The following is a 17,432-nucleotide window of genomic DNA, read 5'->3' on the forward strand; positions in this document are numbered from 1 at the left end:
GCCCTTGACGGGGGCAGCAGCCAGGGGGGGGGCCCTTCGGGGGGGTTTGCACCGCCGCGGGAGGGGCTCATGGGGTTTGAACGTAGAATGCCCCCGGGGCTCCCCCGGTTCGCTTGGGGGACAAACATTGAAGCCGCCGCGGTATCCCCGGGGAGCCCCCCCCGTTGCATGATCCCGTGGGCCACCGCCTGCCCCCCCCCCCCCCCCCTCGTCCTCCCTCCTTGCAGGTCTTCGACTTGGGAGGAGGCACGTTCGACGTCTCGATCGTCGACATCGGCGGCGACGGCGGCGGCGGGATCGTCGACTTGGTTCGCGTGGTTGCGACGGCCGGCGACCCGCGGCTCGGCGGCAACGACTGGGACGAGGCGGTCGCCGACTGGCTGGCGGGCGATGCAGCCGAGATGCAGCCGAGATGCAGCCGAGATGCAGCCGAGATGCAGCCGAGATGCAGCCGAGATGCAGCCGAGATGCAGCCGAGATGCTGTCGAGATGCAGCCGACATGCTGTCGAGATGTTGTCGAGCTTACGCCGAGCCTGAGCCGAGCTTGCGCCGAGGCGCAGGCGGCGCAGTTCCTCGCGGAGCACGGCGGCGCGGTGCGGCGTGGCCGCCTCTCTGGCTTCGCGCGGCGGCGGCTGCTCGACGCGGCGGAGGAGGCCAAGGTTGCTCTCTCGGCCGCCACGTCGGTCGAGGTGTGCGTGCCTCGGCTGCACGGCCCGCTCGGCCTCAACGTCACTCTCTCGCGCCGCAAGTTCGAGGCGACGCGCTACCGCCCGCCCGCGGCAAAGCGATGGCAGGTTCCGCGACGCGTCCGCGACACGCCGGCTCTAGGCCATCTGCCGGCCGCTGCTGCTGCGGCTGGTTCCCGCGATCCTCGACGTGGCGTCGACCGCCGGGGTGACCCTCTCGACCGATTTGGGCACCCTCGCCAAGGGCCGAGCTGTAGCCGAGACGCAGCCGAGATGCAGCCGAGATGTTGCGGCGGCACGGCACCCTCGCAACGGCCCCGGCCATTCTCTCCCCGCGCGCGCTGCGAGCGAATCTGGCGCACCCGCTGCCCGCTGCCTTACCGCCGACGGGCTGCCGACAAGGCGACCCCTCGCTCGCGCCGCAGCGCACCCGCCGCTGGCAGCGCCTCGTCTCGTGGCGCTGGCAGCGCGCCGGCCGCCGCGACGAGGAAGGGGCCGAGGCAGGCGCAGGCGCAGGCGCAGGCGCGGCCCCCGCTTCGGCGCCCATCGACCGGATCGTGCTCGTGGGCGGCGCGACGCGCATGCCGTGCATCGGCCGTTTTCTCCGCCGCATGACAGGTGCGGGTACAGAGCGGGACACACTCCTCCGACCACCTCGCGTCTGCTGTCTGATTCGCTTGCTGTCAGCCCCCCTCAGCCAGTTCCTTCTCCCCGCCGCAGGCCTCAAGGTCAAGCCGTCCCTCCAGCCCGAGGAGCGAGGGCGCGGCGCGGTCGGCGGCATGGCACGTATCCGAGCCTGAGCCGAGACTGGTCTGGGGCGTGTAGGAGGCTGTCGCCCTCGGCGCGGCCATACAGTCCGACATCCTCGCGGGCGGCAGCGACCTCGGCTTGCGCGTCATCAACCCCTTCTTCCAGGTGCCACCGCCGGCCACCGGCCGCAAGAAGGCGGCGGCGAAGAGCTAGACGGTTTGGGTCTCCACTCTCTGTGGTCCTCCAAAAATGTGCGCGCGTGTATGCCCATGTACGTGGGTCAGGGTCTGAGAGTCTGTCGTGCGCGGTTGATGTGCCGCTGCCCCCCCGCGGGGGGCGGGGAGAGCGGAGTTGGAGTTTAATGAAAATCCAAAAACACTCTCCGAACGGCACGGAGCGCTTCAAGAGCCTTTTCGTTCACCAGCCTGTGTGTAGTTTCAGCGCCTCGGGAAACACGGCTAACAAGGGTCAAGGGGGCGCACTGCAGAACCAGATATACGTCTGCAGTCTTCCCCCTGCACATGTGCAACACACTCACTCTTTTGTCTCTTCCAACCGCACACGGCCGCACATCGCACAATGATTTTTACGAATACCGTGGGAAACAGGGTGACAGAGATCAGAGAGGCTTGTGCCGACAGCCATGAACAAAGATTCTTGCCTGGCACGGGTTGCCTGTCAGAGCAGGTGTATATTATTTTTGCGTGGGGCGGACATCATGCCGGGGTAGGTAGGTAGGGTCTGGGCCCTCCCGTCGGGTTTTTCCCTCTCTTCACGCTGGAATTTTCACAGCAGAAAAAGAAATTTTCCCCGGAAATCACGATGTCAACCCTCCCCAAATGGGTGATCTGATGCTTGTAGGGCTTGAGAGTGGCCTGCCATGTCACAGGAAGGACTGTGGTTGCAGGATAGTACCACCAACCATCACTCTAGTTGGTATAGTACCCCACCTTCACCCATCCTGTGATTTCTTTTTTAGTTTCCCATAAGTAAGGTAGGTAGGTAGGTAGGTAGGTAGGGGCACCGCAGCGGCCGGTCAGGTTTTTCCAGAATTTCAGCATGATGTCCGCCCCACGCAAAAGTAAACGCCACCTGGTCAGAGAGCACTTGGAGCACTTGCTTGGAGTGCAGTTGGTAACCGCAATTGTAAACGCTCGGCACCGGGCACCGCCTCGGTATACAAAATGCGCCTGCGGGCGGACCCTTACAGATCACAGATCACAATTGTACAATTCTTGTCCGGGTGTCCAGACTAGTAGTCGAGCGCGTCGGAGAGGTGACACCGACCGTTGCGAGTTCGGTCCGATTCCACGTGGCAGAAATGCCCGATCCGTTCGAGCGCTGCGCGCCGTTCCAACCCTCCTCGTGCCTGTGCAGTGAGTTGCGGCTCAATACATCGTCCAAGGTCCCGCTTCCCGCCTGCCGCCCAACCGTAGCCTGCGGCCGAGCAGCAAGCAAGAGGTCCGTCTTTGGTGCCGCCGGCGCCGCTGGCAATGCAACGATTGCGATCCTGTACGGCTTCCAGCGGGAGAGGACGCGCAACAGCTTCACGCGCGCGCCACTCGCATCCTACCTCAAAGACATGACTCTGATCATGCGCCTCGTCCTCAGCCTGCGAGCTGTGGACACGGCACTGCCGATCCAACTGTTGGTAACTAGATGCGGAAACGGCGAAGATTACACACGACGAACTCGTGCTGTGCAGATAGCTCCGCCACCCGGTGTCCTACCAACGCGTGGCCACGTCGAGGCTGTATAGCTCTGCGTCTCACTGTCTCGAGCCTCTGTTGACCCCCCTAAGGCTGGTCTCGGGAGAGCGGCACCGTCGCTTCGAGGCGAGGCTCGCGGCGCGCGGAGTGAAAATTCGCGGCGTGAGCTCGCCCGCGCTACCCCGCTGGGCAAACGCCTGGCACTCTGGTAGCTTCAGCAAGCTTGCGGCGCTGGGCCTGTTGGGCTATGACCGGTAAGTGGGCCTTGCATCGCAGTGGCCACCAGCCGTGACAGCACCAACCAGCCCGAACCCGAACCCACAGTGTCATTGTCCTCGACGTGGACTGTGTCGTGCTGCGGAACATCGACCACTTGGCCTTCGCGCCCGCACCTGGCTTTGTGTATCGTCGCAAGCTCCGCGAGAAGTGCACATCGCGCGCCGGGCTCAAGTGAGCTCGTCCCAATGGATTACAGGTGTGAAGAGCGCCTCTTCATCGCATCTAACCGTGAGCAGGTGGGAGCTCAGCTCTGGTGTGATGGTGCTGCAGCCGGGCGCCACCGAGAGCAACCGTATGCTGCGGCTGATGCGCCAAAGGGCGGAGCAGAGGTGGCGGGCCCCTGGGCCCTTGGCTTCCTCTGGGTCACTCAGGGTGGCCCGATCCCTCCCAGGCACATTGTCGGCGACGGGGGTGACCAGTCCATCTGGCGCATCTTTTGGAGCCGCGTGTTCGAGCTGCCCGCGGCGTACAACGCGTACAAGACGGACGCGGTGCCCTCTTGGAGGCGCGTGAAGGGAGCAGAATCGTAGTTACGTCGCTCTTCACCCACCATGTGCGTATGACAGATCACGATCCGCGGAGTTAAGTGAGACTGACCGAGAGCAGGCACGACATCTTTGTGCTGCACGACATCTGGCCCGTCCGCTGGTGGGCCGGCTGGAGGGCAAAGGCTGGCGCAGAGCTCTTCGACCAGCTGCGGTCGCTCTCTCGGCAGGCGGCGGGCGAGTGGAATATGATGGAGCCTCGTGCGGCAGCCTCGGGCCCTAGTGCCGCAGCATCCCCTCCCCGCGCTGACTCTGCCGCTTCGAACGTCTCTCGAGGGCGGGTGTGCTACCGCAAGGACGTGATCAACGTGTGCGAGTTTGAGGACCAGTGGCAGGGCGAGGGCATGGCCATGGGCGAGGGATAGGCCATACGTGTGCGGTGTGTGTGTTTGTGTGTCGTGTGTGTGTGTCCTTCTCTCTCTCTCTCTCTCTCTCTCTCTCTCTCTCTCTCTCTCTCTCTCTGTGTGTGTGTGTGTGTGTGTGTGTGTGTGTGTGTGTGCCGTAATGTAAGTTTGTGTCGCTGTCGGTGGCGCGGCGCTGGCGGCAGGAAAAAAAGAGACCGAGGGCGCGAATGGTCCGACGACGGTACGTATTATGCATCGCTGCCACACACGTCTACTCCCACACCTCGTCGTCCTCCTCCATGCCGTCGTGGCTACTGTCGGCGCGCGCCGCGGCTGCTGCCGCCGCCGCGGCCGCCTCTGTCCCTGGCTTTGAATGAAGTGTCCCCGTCCCCGGCACTGATCGAAGTGCCGCAGCGCTGCAGTCAGCGCACTCTGCGCGCCAGCGCTCCAGCCGCTCGCGATGCGCCACCAGTAGACTCTCCTGCGCCTGCAGCTGCGCTGCGAGCGCCGCGTTGCTGGCGCTCAGCGCCGACGCGCCCTCGCCCTCGGGAAGGCTCCGCCGTTCGTCAGCGGCGCGAAGCGCGTCGCCGAGGCGCTGCACGTCAGAGTTGAAGGCTGCCTCGCACGCCTCGAGCTCGGCGGCATCGCGCCGCTCGACACACGCGGCGACCGAGGAGCGGATGTGCTCTGACAGCACAGCGGCCATTCCTGTAAATAAATAAATAGCGCACCCTTCTCCAGGGAGAGATGGGCGATGCAGGCTTGACCCCAGTTGGGCCACGGTGACTAGGTGTGAATGGGGGAGTTCGGTATTCACAGTCGTTTACACTGAGGGAGCAATGGCTTTTATTATTCGGGTTGCTTTGCCGTCATCATTCAGGGCGGCGTCCTACCATGGCGGCTCAAGTCAATTATTAATATTGCTGGTGTCCGCCGTGCGAGGCGCCGTTCCACTTCGGCGCCGCCGGTCTGGCGCGGTTTCCTATTTGCAATTATTGCACGCCGCGCCGCCGTTGGGCGAACTTATCGGCAGCAACTTATTGGCGCGGTTTTCGCGATGTCTCTCTTAGCTCTGGGTCGCAATGGGCGATCCCAGGCGGGAGCAGAGGCCAGTGGCCTCGATTCTCTGATGGGCTGGGCCTACACTACGATCGAGTTCACGTTATTCCTCTGGTCGATCGCCGTGGGCCTCGCTTATGACGGTCTTGCAGCCCTTCTCACTAGCCGGGTCTACCGTGCCGGGGCTGGGGCAGTCCTCCTCTACCTGCTGGGTACCACCCTGATTGAGCTGGTGACAAGCGGTGACGGGGGACCTGAGCTCCTCTTCTTCCTCAGGATGGCCGTCTTCGTCTACTGTGTCGGCTATCAGGTTCGCGCACTCTGTGACTACACCCCTGTCCGCGTCCTCCTCCTCCTCAGTGGAGGGTACCCCTTGTTCCGCCACGGGGCGGCGGCGATTGCCGAGCCGTTCCGCGACTACGCGGCGATGGGCCCTTATGCAGGTGTGCTCCTCACCTTCTCCGCCATCTACCTCGCCACGCGCTCCATGGGGCGGCACGTTGGCTACTTCATGGACACGTACATCAAGACGTACGTGCTTGAGACCCGGATCGATTCCCTGCTCCGCCGAGTCCGTGGAGGCGGTGCTCATGCTGACGAGCCTTCATGCGCCAGGATTCTTGACCGCCCCGCTTGTATTTCTTTTTCCGAGTCACCGAGGCACATCTCTTCCGCCTTCGTGCTCGCGCTCTTCGTCGGCTTCGCTTTCCAGTTTGGGTTTTGCCTCAGCTTTGGGAGTGCGAATTCCGCAATGTGTGCCATGTATTGCGTCCTCGCGATTGTAACATGCGGATATAACCAAACGACCCTGTTCACAACCGCAAGTTACTGCAGGCTTGACCCCAGTTGGGCCACGGTGACTAGGTGTGAATGGGGGAGTTCGGTATTCACAGTCGTTTACACTGAGGGAGCAATGGCTTTTATTATTCGGGTTGCTTTGCCGTCATCATTCAGGGCGGCGTCCTACCATGGCGGCTCAAGTCAATTATTAATATTGCTGGTGTCCGCCGTGCGAGGCGCCGTTCCACTTCGGCGCCGCCGGTCTGGCGCGGTTTCCTATTTGCAATTATTGCACGCCGCGCCGCCGTTGGGCGAACTTATCGGCAGCAACTTATTGGCGCGGTTTTCGCGATGTCTCTCTTAGCTCTGGGTCGCAATGGGCGATCCCAGGCGGGAGCAGAGGCCAGTGGCCTCGATTCTCTGATCCCACCCTCCTCCCATATCCCCTTCTTAGTTTCACGGAGAGGGTAGAGTGCGAATTCCGCAATGTGTGCCATGTATTGCGTCCTCGCGATTGTAACATGCGGATATAACCAAACGACCCTGTTCACAACCGCAAGTTACCGCACACGAACACAGAGGGACAGTGCGCACCCCGCCCCGCTCGCAGGGCGTGCAGCACACAGCGGCCATTCCTGAAAAGCGCACTCGCGTTTCTCTGTGCCTCTTGTGGTGCTAGTTCGTGCCAGTCTGCTGTGAGAGGGGCTTGTATTCGTAGAATTCTCCTTCCTCTGCCACCCGGCGGTCAAGGGCCCCGGCTGTCCAAAGCTGGCTGTCCAAAGGATATCCACCTGGAGAACCTCGAGAGAGAGAGGGCTGGCGTGGCAGGCGCTTGACGATGGACACCGCCTCCCTCATCGCGTCCGTCCTCTCCGCTGCGCGCGACTGCCTCGCTCACGCCCTCCTCTGGCTTCCCGAAGTCCATCCTGACCTCAGGGAGAAGCCGGAGGGGTTGGCGGTCGCTGGCGCCGCTCTCGTGCCGCTCCTCCTGCTCATCTCTTCGCTGCTTCCCACGCGTGCTCCGCGCAAGGCCAGCAGCGAGAGCGGCGGTGGCAACAACTGGAAGCGTGCTCGCGTCGTGAAGACCGTCGCGGCAACGCCGCTGCTGGGCCGCTCGCCCTCGCTGCCGCCGCCGACGGCTCTGCCAAGGCCGGTCGACCTCACGGGGTCCTGGGTCAATGTGTCGATCCGCGGCGACATGCACGCGTACATGGTCTCGATGGGCGCCCACTTCCTGGTTGGGTCCTCTAGATAAGCCCGCCGCCGTTTCTCTGCCTGGCGCCGGCCTGTCTGGGGCGTTCCCTTCGTTTGCACTGCGGGCGCCCCGAGCTCCTGTGACGGACGGCGGCGCCTGCCGCGTGTGCAGGTGCGGCAGGAGGCCAAGGCGCAAGAGTTTGGCGTCGGCAAGATGCGAAACGTCATCTCGCGGCTTGCCTCCAGCTGCGCAGGCTGCCTCGAGGAGAGGAGCTCTCTCTGAGCCGGGCTCTGGACCGCCGCACAGGCAAAGCAACCTCCACCTGCTCATCGAGATGAACTTCCCCTTCGTCCAGTCCATCGAGCTCGAGCTGGACGGGTGTGCCACAGAGAGGCTGCAGAGAGGCAGCAGAGAGGTTGTCCAACGCCCACGCGCCAACACCGCCCATACCGCCAACACCGCCTCGACGCTCTGCACGACCCGCCTCGGCGGGCCTGCGGTCCCTGAGCTGCGCACCTCGGAGGCGCTGCGCCCCCTCCGGATGACTCCTCCGAGACCCCGATCTGCAGGCGCGAGCGCGAGTACGGCACAGACCCCATATCTCCCCATATCTCCCCCATATCTCCCCATATCTCAGGCGCGAGCGCGAGTACGGCACAGACCCCATATCTCCCCATATCTCCCCCATATCTCCCCATATCTCAGGCGCGAGCGCGAGTACGGCACAGACCCCATATCTCCCCATATCTCCCCCATATCTCCCCATATCTCAGGCGCGAGCGCGAGTACGGCACAGATCCGTTCGGACGCTCGCTTCGCTACTGCGCCCGCTGGGAGGGGGCCGAGCTGGTGTCCACCACCCCCCGGGCACCTCGCAGACACCTCGCAGACACCTAACGGACACTTCAGAAGACACATCGCAGACACTTCGCAGACACTTCCTCGCCGCGCTGCGACCGGGGCACCTTGCAGCACACCACAGCCCTGGCACCTTGCAGCAGCCTCTCGAGTCCTACACATCCCCCCCCCCCCCCCCCCCGGGGACCCGAGTCTCGGAGGCGAGTACCGCCCTTGGAGCGGTGCCCCTGGGGGAGGCTCCCGGGGGCGGGGTTCGGCTTTGACCGGGCCCGGCCACCTCCCTCCCTGCCTCCTTCCCTCCTTCCGAGGCCCTTTTTTGGGGCAGGTCGCCTACCGGGGGGGAGTGTTTTTCTGGAAGGGGGCGTTGGAGGGCAAGCCCCCCTTGGGGGGGCCCCTTTATGATTGGGGGAGGCGCAGCCCAGACGCAGCCGAGAGGACCCCGGGAGGCCCCCGAGAGTTGAACCCCACGGGGAGGGCCGGGTCCTTTGGCCCCCACCACGGACCGGCCAGGCGGGGGAAAACGGCTTTCTTCCCCCCCCCCCCCCCTTGCCTGCTGGGGCCAGCCGCGCCGCTGCGTGCTGCCCCCCCCCCCCTCCGGCCCAGCGCTCTTTGCCACCCCTCGGCCCTCCACCCACCAGGCGGGCACGCGCGTCACCCGCGTCTTTGCGCGCGAGCAGCCGGGGACGCGCGCGCTGCGGTATTGACGCCGAAAGGTATTGACGCCGAAAGGTATTGACGCCGAAAGGTATTGACGCCGAAAGGTATTGACGCCGAAACGACCGCGCAGCCTTGTTTGGGCGCCTGCTGCCGGACGGCGGGTTTCGCGCAGCATTGGTCAATGCGACTTGCGCTACTGGAGCGGCGGAGCCACCCTCAGAGTGAGCGTTGTACCGGCGGAGGGGGATGCACGGGCGGGCCGTGCCGCGCGCGTGCGCGGTGCTGCGGTGTGTGTATACGTTCACCAGATGTACGACAGTACGAGTCGGTGCGCGGGCAGCGAGCTTTCGGATTCGGTGCCATTTATTTACTCGAGCCCCGGTCAGCGCGCGTCTGTAGTTTGCGACTCTGGTACTTGGCACACCGATTCTGAAGACTCGAAACCCGTAGGAGAGAGACACACGCATGCGAAAACGGATGGGGAGAGGGAGAGAGTGGATAATAGCGGGGCAGACACACGTGGACCCTCGATGGGACACACACTGCACTGCTACGCAGATAGGCGAGCGCGGCCCAGCAGGTGTGGCAGCCAGGGGCTTCACTCAGACAGAATAAGGGCGCGGCTCACCACAGCCGCGGCGACGAGAGGGAGCGGATCTTGCTGCTGAGACGACGGAGGCGCGAACTCCGCGAGGGGCCTGGAGAGCTCTCCGCGCGCTCGGACAGCTCGGACTCTGTCGAGTCCTCTGCGGGCTCGGACTCTCCCAGAGATTCTCCGGATGAAGCCGACCGCAGGCCCGACTCCAGGTCGTCCAGCTCCATCGCTGATGCCCTCAACGCGCTCCGCTCCGCTGGGGCTGCCGGGCTCGACTCCACGCCCATCATCACGTCCGCCAGCCGGTCAACGATTCTGTCGACCATATGACCACGTTGAGCGCGTCTCACAGGTTCTACACACTTGTGCAAGGTCACACGCCGTCCTGCCTTGCACCTTGAGCTTTGAAGTAACGCTTCGCCCTTTTCTTCTTTCTCATCTGCCAGTCGTTTTGTCCTCAACCCAGCCCTAGCTTGGGATGTCCGTTTTATTTATTCTGCCTGGAGCCACACCTGGAACTTGCCGTGGTGCTCGGCGTCGTTTGTGTAGTCCTTGCGTTGCGGCATCGATGCGACCGACAAAGAGCCCGCTGGGGTCTCCCTTGCGATTGCCTCGGTGCCCCGCCAGCGTGCTTTTGTCATCATGCTGTCGTGCCTCTCCGCAGCCGCCGCGCTACCGCGGCCTCCGCCGCGGAAGGTGGCCCGCGCCTTCGCGAATCCCGTCTTGCGGCTTTTGCCGGATGCCCACCGCTTGGCCTCATTGCGGGGGCGGACACCGGGCCGTGCCGTGGCCGCCCCCGTAGCTCGCGAAGCTGCGAACCGGGCTGCGTCCACTGCGCCGCGCCGGCGCGCCGCGACCGTCGGCCCCCGGACTCGGTTCTTCGCGGCCTGCGCCGGAGAGTTGGCGGTCCTGCGCTGGGTGGTGATCGTCATCTGTCTGCTCTGCTCTGCTTCTCGCTCGTGCGTCCTTGGACTTGTGCTGACCTCCTTTCACCTCCTGCTCTCCTATGCCACGTGGCTGTGTGTGTTTGGGTTTCTATGTTTGCGATTTGGATTTTGGATTTTCCATTGCACTTTGTTTATTTATTTATCGCAGTTGTCGGGCTTGAAGGAAGCAGAGTTGTTTGTGTTGTGAAGCATATCAAGAAAAAAGAGATGAGCGCGAGAGATCGCAACTCTCCCCGCTCTTCCTCTCCTCGCACGAAAGAAAGAAAACAGACCGCGCGAGGGATGGGAGGACGGCACACGCCGCCTCTCTCACCACCGCGTCATCTGTGTGCTACATGTGCGTCTTCCAGAGAGAGAGAGAGCCGCGCCAGAAGCCACTTGCCCAGAACTTAGGCGAGCGAGTCGAATGCGAGTCGGTACGCGATCCATCCGCCCGAGACAAGTCTTTGCGTGTATGACTCTCGCGCCATGCTCAACCCGCACGATGCCGCTGGAGCACAGTTTCCCAGCAGCGGCGAGGTGACTGGCAATGCCCACCACCCAACCGGGCCCGCCTTTTACCTCCAAGAGCACGGCGGCTTTGACTTTGCGAATGTGGCCGAGGGCCTCCGTGAACGCGGCCAGTCGGCAGATGACGCACTGCACGTGGGCACCACAGTTGAGCTGAATTTGCTGCCCGCGCTGTCTGCGCACCCGCTGCGAACGCTCGACCCCGCCAGCGCGCAGGTGCACGTGCTGGCGGCGCTGCCCTTTGCCTCACACGTCCTCTCACTGGCTGAGGGCGACCCAAGCTCCCACGTGCGGCGGATGATGGCTTTTGCGTATGAGCTGCGAAAGAGCCGCGCGTTCGTTGAGCATCAGATTCCGTTTGTCCTTATATACCCGCACTCGAACCCCACGCTGATGGGAAACGAGGCTCTGGCCGCACTCTCCCTCGGCAGCCTCATCGTGGCCACCTCGGATCCGGTCTTTGCCCGTCCGACCCGGCACGAGCTCGCTTCTGCAGAATTCCATCAAGCATATCGAAGGGGAATCACGATACCCTACCTTGGGTCACGCAATCAGGCGGCGGCGGTTGGCAGGAAGAGAGCAGGCCCCGTGGGAAACGACGCGTGGGATAAGTTTCAGCGGCGCTTTGGCTACAAAGCTAACCCGACTGGCATAGCGACAGCCCTGCTGCGTGAGCTGGGCGTGCGCCTACCTTCATGCCACGCACCAGCTAATGGTGGCCTTCCCACCAGGCACCGCAGCTTGTGCCCCTATAATCCGGCAGCTGGCGGCCAGGCGAGCCGGAGGCTGTCCTTGTCCAGCGGCGCCGCCGGCCTACGGGCGCGCATCAGCAGCCTCGGCCGCACGAACGGATCGGTCAACGAAAGAAGGAGTCGACGTGCAAGCGCGGCCTCTCCTCGCCGTTCCCTACCCTCCCAGCCGGCACCGCTGCCAGTGCGCCACGCGGTGCCGACGCAGGCCGTCGCGCGGGTCGCGACCGTGCATCGGCGGCTGGCGCTCGCGGTGGAGATGGGCGCGCAGATTGGGTGGTCTTTGCTGCTGCTCTCCCTTCTGCTCATCGTACCAATCGCATGGGCCATCCTCTCCCCGCCCCGGGACGACTACGACGAGCCGCCCGCACCCACAGACGGTAACGAGGAGCCAACTTCCCCACGATCGCCCCTTTTCAGAGCCAAAGAGACACGATCCGACGAGACAAAATCGTGAGGTTGCGCTCCTCCAGCGTGGTCTCCACTTGGCGGGCTTTATATCAATCAACTCGGGGTCACGCATGCTCCGAGAGAGATACTGTGCCTGTGTAGCGCCGCGCGCTGTGAGCTCTGTGAGCTCTGTGAGCACCAGCATTTTTTCTTGTTTTCCTGTGTGCGTACCGGTTACAAGACAAAAAGAGGAGAACACACGGCAGAGAACATGGCTGTCTTTTCCTCCATTCGCCAGCATGCCCACCTCTCGCCATCTACGGCAGCCTCAGGCGGCTCAGCGGCGTAAGCACTCGCAACCCTCGTCGCCAGCCGCCTTGACGGCCACGGGGCGGCTCGGCGGCAGCGCCGGCGGAGATCACATTCAGGAGGGACACGGGAAAGACCAACATTACGAGCACGAGCAACAGCAGGCGAGCAACGATCATGGTCAGACGCCGCTGTGGCTTGAGCGGGCACGGTTCCAGTGCGTCGTCCCTCATTGTGACCACCCCGCCCGCGAGGGCGCTGACAGCAGAGCCGCGCTGCTCATCCTCTTCCGCCTGCAAGAGCGAGGCGGAGTTGGTTCGCCTCCGCTTGATGCCGGCGCTAGTCGAAGTAGATGCCGGCGCTAGTCGGAGTAGCTGCCTCCTAGCGTCGCTCAGCCACGGCGGCTCATCTCCTGCCATCACATCATTGCTCGCCACTTGCTCTTCGTCCGGCTCGTACGGCTCATAAGGCTCGTACGGCTCATAAGGCTCGTACGGCCCCCCGTCGTACACTGCGGCGCCGCTCATAGCCATCGAGCTAAGGAGAGCAAGCTCATAGCCAGCTGAGCCATCCCGTTCCTCCACAAACGCCTCGTCCTGATCGTCCCTCTCTTGAGCTGCCGCGATCTCCTCCTCTTCCCAAACCTCAGATGTCACAAACGCATGAGGGGGGAGCAAGCTCAGCAGACGAGCGAGCTCCCCTCGCCGCTGCTCTGGTCGATCTATTGGTGGGGATGCAGGGCGAGAAGGCGACGTCGACGTGGCGCGAGAGTTTGAACGTGACGAGGCTTCCGCGACAGACGCATGAGACCGTCGAACCCAGTCGCCAGAAGTAAGCGCGCGACGCATAAATACTGCGATTGCTGCTGCTGGAGTAAGCGCGCGTCAGTTCGCGCCTCCCTCACCAGGGTAGTATTTGGGGGCGCGGTCAAAGTTTTCATTCAGTTAATCGCTTTCATAATGAACGCGAAGAGGCGCGTCCTCCTAGCGTCCTCCCGAACGGCTCCAATTCAAGCGACAGGCCCTCGCCTCTTCAGTCGCCACGCGCCACCGTAACTAGGAGAGCAGTACTCGTTTGGCACCTGTGGTGGGGTAGGACACACCGGCGCACGTCGGCAGGGGAGGAGTGTGTGAGGATGAATGAGTCTCTTGGTCCCCGGCCGATCCGTGGGTGGGCTGTGGCGCCACCCCGTGGCGTGTGGCGCATCTACTTGCAAGCCAGCGTAGAGAAGGGGAGAGTGCGCCCCAGTGAGGCCGCCACAGTGCGGATCATCTGTGGTACCCCTGAGTTTATCGATCCGCGCAGCTCCGCGGCAAAAGCAGCAACGAACATCTCGACTACAAAGGTTTCGAGCGCGTGCCATTCGCCGTTTATCACGTCGGACCGGTAGTCCCCCCGGTAGTGCTCACGCGTCGTCCGGGAGGATGTGTTTATGGCCACACGAACATAGCTGCGCAAATCCTGTGATACCCTCCCAGGCGCTAGGAGCAGAGGTTCACGGCCAAAGCTCTGGAGGGCGAGCAGAAGCGACTCATTGACCATGGGTGCAGACTCACGCCACCGCGGGTGCTCACGCCCACGCACGTGCACAGCACTCCGATTGGCGACCGGCGAGAGGGCGCCGAGCTGCCGGCTGATTTCGCTCGATAGCCTGGGCTGCGGTTTGAACCATTGACGAAGGGTGGCGCCAAGCCCCAACGAGAAGGTTCTCTCCGCCGGAGGCGAGACTTTGCTCCGCTCGAGCACATCAAACGCAGTGTTCCCGTAGTTGCAGGTGCGGTTGGGCAAGCCCGTGTACACCATTGTGAGGCTGGTCGCGCCGTGGCGCTTGCGAATCTGAAAGAGGCGGTCCAGCGGAAGGAAGCCAACCTCATTGTTCAAGGGCCAAAGGCACACCACGCTAAGATTACGCTCAGTTGCAGCGTAGAGGGCCGGGAGGAGGAGGCGAAAGCGGTCCGAGAGGCCGGTCGGCGAACACACAGCAATGGTGCGTGCTTGCCAGTCCAGGTCAAGCATTTACTGCGATGGGAGACCGGATGAATGAAGGCGCCTCCCACTAAGTCGCGTCGCTCGCGCACGGAGAGCAGCCGGGCGGCAATAATAGGAGGCAGCGCCGCCCCGGCGAACCAACACCAAGGCGCGCGCGTGACGAGAACCCCTGGGGTGTCGACGGGCCCCCGGGGGCGACGGGGGTGCTCTCCGGCCGCGGCGGCCGAAAACGGGGGTCGGTATATACGGTATTAATGAAGTGATGCACTTGATGCAAGGGTGCCATTGTGCTCTACTACAAAAGTTGTGTAAGATGCCCAAGTCTCAGACGCTGGATCCTTAGCGGAGCTGAGTTCTGACGGTGTGAACACGAGCAACCGGAGTGACGACCGGGACTGGGCCGTACGCCGGGAGTGCCCCGACTAGCAGTGACGGGCGCGGACGAGCGAATGAGAGGTCGCTATCTGTGGAAGATGTGTTGTTAGGGACTAGGACTGCCTATCTCTCACTGAAAGGGACCTCTCATTCGCTCGTCCGCACCCGTCACCGCTCACGGAGTGCTCCGCGTGCCGCACCGGCCGCCGCCGGCCGCCGGCCGCTCACGGTAACGGAACAGTGTTACTACTCCGCAACGTTGAGCTGGATCAAACTGAATAGTGCTCCTGAAAGCCCTCTCTCTGGGCTCTGCCACACAGTAGCAGCTCATGACGAGCAGCTGCTGTGACTGTATTTGTAGCCATTTTTAGGCTTCAACTGGTCCCAAAATAGTAGCAACACCTCATGAAAATCAGTCAAAAAAGCCCCAAAAAATCGGCGCCTGCGGCGGGCTACCTGGGGCTGCGCCCCAGACCCCCTTGACTGGGGGGACCCCCCGCGAGAGCACCCCCGTCGCCCCCGGGGGCCCGTCGACACCCCAGGCGAGAACCCAGAGACGGTGTGGCTAAGTTACATGACACAAAACAAATCATCGTCGTTGGCATCCCTCCCTTCTTCTCTGTCGGGCGCCGTCGCAGAACGAGGCAGAGGAGAGCGATGAGAAGAGGGCGACGGGGCAGGAGAGAGAACGACGAGTCTTGATCTGCTAACAACAAACCCTAGAGACGAGAGAGAGTGGGACGACCGCGAGGCATGAAGGTTGGCGAGAATCGGCACAGGCTGCGACGAGAGATCGGGCTAAATGTAAAAGAAAAAAGAAAGAAGGACAACCCAAGGGAGGGATGGGAGGCTAAATGTATATCCGTAAAATCCCCCTGAGTGCAATTTTTTTCTGCGCTGTGTCGTCCCTGTGTATGCCTGTTGCCCGTCCACGGAAGTACACACGACGACCTAGGAGGTGCCCTCGATATATGAGCCGATGTCCTCCTTCTCCTCACCGGCCGGCCGTCGCGACGCGGAGCACAGGAGGGCATTCTCGGTCACCGCGGCGCACCTACTCACGGAGGAGTTTGTCGCTCTCAGCTCCGAGGCGGAGCTGCAGCGAACGGGCTTCACGCTGCGAGACCGGGACTCGAGCAGTGAGCACCTTCGGATCCACTCCCTGGTCGAGCTCGAGTTCAAGCGGAACTACATCACTCCGGGCGGCAACCAGCTCCGGCGCGTGGCGAGGGATAAGGCCGTGCTAGGTCCAAATAAGATCGAGCTCCCGATCAACGCTCAGGGAGACCTGAGCGGCCGCTGCTCGCCGGGAGTGCGCCCCGAGTCTGACAACAACAACAAGCCGCCAGCGGCGGCCGTCGTCCGGCCTCCCCGCCGCGCCACGAGCAGCGGCGTCGGGCCTCCTCCGCTGGCGATGCAGCGGAGCGCGGCAGCCTCCACGATGATGCCAGCCATGGCGGAGGAGGGGCCGGCGGCGCGTGGGATCCCTCCGATCAAGCCCGAGGAGCTGCGGACGTACCGCCTCTTCTTCAGCTCCCTCGCCGCCGCGATCCAGAGCGATACGATTGGCCGCGCGCAAGCGGAGCCCGTCCTCGCCAACACTCAGCTGCCGCGCGACGAGGTCGACTACATCTGGTCCATCTGCGACGGCGACGGGGACGGCGCCATTTCCGCGGACAGCTCGCCGAGAGCTGTGAATCGCTGCTCAAGAGACGGATGATTATGATAGGCCGCCTCCGGGCGGACGAGCTTGCAATCGCGCTGCACATCGCCGCCGCCCGCTTCGGAGGGTTGCCCCTCCCCCAGCCGCGGCCCGTCGAGCAGTTTGTGCTCGCGCTTTTCCCGCCGTCGGAGAGGGCGAGCGCCGCCGCCACGATCGCCGCAGGGAGCGAGCGATTGCGAGGCGGCGGCGAGGGCGGCGGCGAGGGCGGCGGCGAGGGCGGCGGAGGCGAGGCGGGTCCGTCGCGCCGCGGCTCTTTCGACTCTCAGGCGAGCCTGGCGGAGCGAGGCGAGACGAGCAGAGGCGCGAGCGGGCCCGGCAGCAGGCGGGTGAGCGGGTCCGCGTCTCCGCGGTCCGGCCACCGCCGCAACGCCAGCTACGGCAGCGGCGGCGCCGGTCCGGGCTGCCGCGGGGACGACTGGCTCGTCCCGTCGCTGCCTCCCACGCCGGCGGAGCTCGACGCCGTGTCGGGCATGGCACTGGCCGACGAGGCTGGCACGCCGCTCGCCAACGCGCTCTACTACGTCAGGCTGCTCACGGCGGAGCCGACGTGGGAGGACCTGTCCGGCCTCGAGCGGACCCTCGTGCGACTGCCCACCGACTCGGACGAGTGGCTGCACAGCTTCCTCGAGCTCGACGGGCTGCAGGGCCTCCTCGACGTGCTCTCGCACTCGCTGCAAAAGGCGAGCCGGCCGAGACACGGCGGCCGACCGCTCATTCGAACGGGTTCCATGACCGCTCGTTGCGGTGGCTAGGCGACCACGACGGCCGACGACACAACGCCAGACGACTTGCGCGTGCAGGGCCGCTGCATAGCTTGCGTCGCGCTGCTCGCTTGCCGCCGCGTCGCCCTCACCAGGCTGCTCGAGGAGAAGGGCGCCGTCAACATCATCGTTGGTGCCGTCGACGTGCGGTCGCGCCGCGTGCAGCAGCAGGTCCTGCAGGTCCTCCTCCGCATCGTGTACCAGCCCGCGGGCACGCGGCT

At 63.8% G+C, this 17,432-nt stretch overlaps 9 protein-coding genes across 9 annotated transcripts; 6 read left to right on the forward strand and 3 right to left on the reverse strand.

The window, feature by feature from the left end:
* Positions 1–87: 87 nt before the first annotated feature.
* Positions 88–1,650, forward strand: EMIHUDRAFT_249569 (hypothetical protein; the record flags this gene model as incomplete). Its single annotated transcript, XM_005759752.1, has 5 exons — positions 88–141; positions 830–895; positions 1,113–1,305; positions 1,408–1,457; positions 1,513–1,650. The coding sequence occupies 5 exons, from the start codon at positions 88–90 to the stop codon at positions 1,648–1,650; spliced, it is 501 nt and encodes a 166-aa protein (XP_005759809.1).
* Positions 1,651–2,758: 1,108 nt separating this feature from the next.
* Positions 2,759–4,335, forward strand: EMIHUDRAFT_249570 (hypothetical protein; the record flags this gene model as incomplete). The annotated part of the gene is made up of 7 exons (XM_005759753.1): positions 2,759–3,084; positions 3,239–3,400; positions 3,471–3,596; positions 3,662–3,754; positions 3,817–3,951; positions 4,032–4,171; positions 4,247–4,335. 7 exons carry the CDS (start codon positions 2,759–2,761, stop codon positions 4,333–4,335), a joined length of 1,071 nt encoding a protein of 356 aa, XP_005759810.1.
* A 1,036-nt stretch (positions 4,336–5,371) lies between these two features.
* EMIHUDRAFT_249572 (hypothetical protein) lies at positions 5,372–6,237 on the forward strand (the record flags this gene model as incomplete). The annotated part of the gene is made up of 3 exons (XM_005759754.1): positions 5,372–5,944; positions 6,026–6,154; positions 6,220–6,237. 3 exons carry the CDS (start codon positions 5,372–5,374, stop codon positions 6,235–6,237), a joined length of 720 nt encoding a protein of 239 aa, XP_005759811.1.
* A 706-nt stretch (positions 6,238–6,943) lies between these two features.
* EMIHUDRAFT_446436 (hypothetical protein) lies at positions 6,944–9,238 on the forward strand. The gene is made up of 5 exons (XM_005759755.1): positions 6,944–7,390; positions 7,520–7,581; positions 7,655–7,726; positions 8,122–8,199; positions 8,844–9,238. Exons 1-5 carry the CDS (start codon positions 6,992–6,994, stop codon positions 8,908–8,910), a joined length of 678 nt encoding a protein of 225 aa, XP_005759812.1. The 5' UTR covers positions 6,944–6,991; the 3' UTR covers positions 8,911–9,238.
* On the reverse strand, positions 9,233–9,828 carry EMIHUDRAFT_372159 (hypothetical protein). The gene has a single exon (XM_005759756.1). It carries the CDS (start codon positions 9,746–9,748, stop codon positions 9,488–9,490), a length of 261 nt encoding a protein of 86 aa, XP_005759813.1. The 5' UTR covers positions 9,749–9,828; the 3' UTR covers positions 9,233–9,487.
* A 121-nt stretch (positions 9,829–9,949) lies between these two features.
* Positions 9,950–10,390, reverse strand: EMIHUDRAFT_249574 (hypothetical protein; the record flags this gene model as incomplete). Its single annotated transcript, XM_005759757.1, has 2 exons — positions 9,950–10,213; positions 10,331–10,390. The coding sequence occupies 2 exons, from the start codon at positions 10,388–10,390 to the stop codon at positions 9,950–9,952; spliced, it is 324 nt and encodes a 107-aa protein (XP_005759814.1).
* Positions 10,391–10,873: 483 nt separating this feature from the next.
* On the forward strand, positions 10,874–12,121 carry EMIHUDRAFT_249575 (hypothetical protein; the record flags this gene model as incomplete). The annotated part of the gene is made up of 2 exons (XM_005759758.1): positions 10,874–11,770; positions 11,873–12,121. The coding sequence occupies 2 exons, from the start codon at positions 10,874–10,876 to the stop codon at positions 12,119–12,121; spliced, it is 1,146 nt and encodes a 381-aa protein (XP_005759815.1).
* A 167-nt stretch (positions 12,122–12,288) lies between these two features.
* On the reverse strand, positions 12,289–12,896 carry EMIHUDRAFT_249576 (hypothetical protein; the record flags this gene model as incomplete). The annotated part of the gene is made up of 2 exons (XM_005759759.1): positions 12,289–12,430; positions 12,505–12,896. 2 exons carry the CDS (start codon positions 12,894–12,896, stop codon positions 12,289–12,291), a joined length of 534 nt encoding a protein of 177 aa, XP_005759816.1.
* A 2,810-nt stretch (positions 12,897–15,706) lies between these two features.
* On the forward strand, positions 15,707–17,382 carry EMIHUDRAFT_249578 (hypothetical protein; the record flags this gene model as incomplete). The annotated part of the gene is made up of 3 exons (XM_005759760.1): positions 15,707–16,420; positions 16,717–17,106; positions 17,203–17,382. Coding segments are annotated over 3 exons (1,284 nt in total), but the record flags the coding sequence as incomplete, so codon positions are not given.
* Between the last annotated feature and the right edge of the window lie 50 nt (positions 17,383–17,432).

This window comes from Emiliania huxleyi, assembly GCF_000372725.1.
Source record: "Emiliania huxleyi CCMP1516 unplaced genomic scaffold EMIHUscaffold_796, whole genome shotgun sequence".
Lineage (NCBI taxonomy): Eukaryota > Haptophyta > Isochrysidales > Noelaerhabdaceae > Emiliania > Emiliania huxleyi.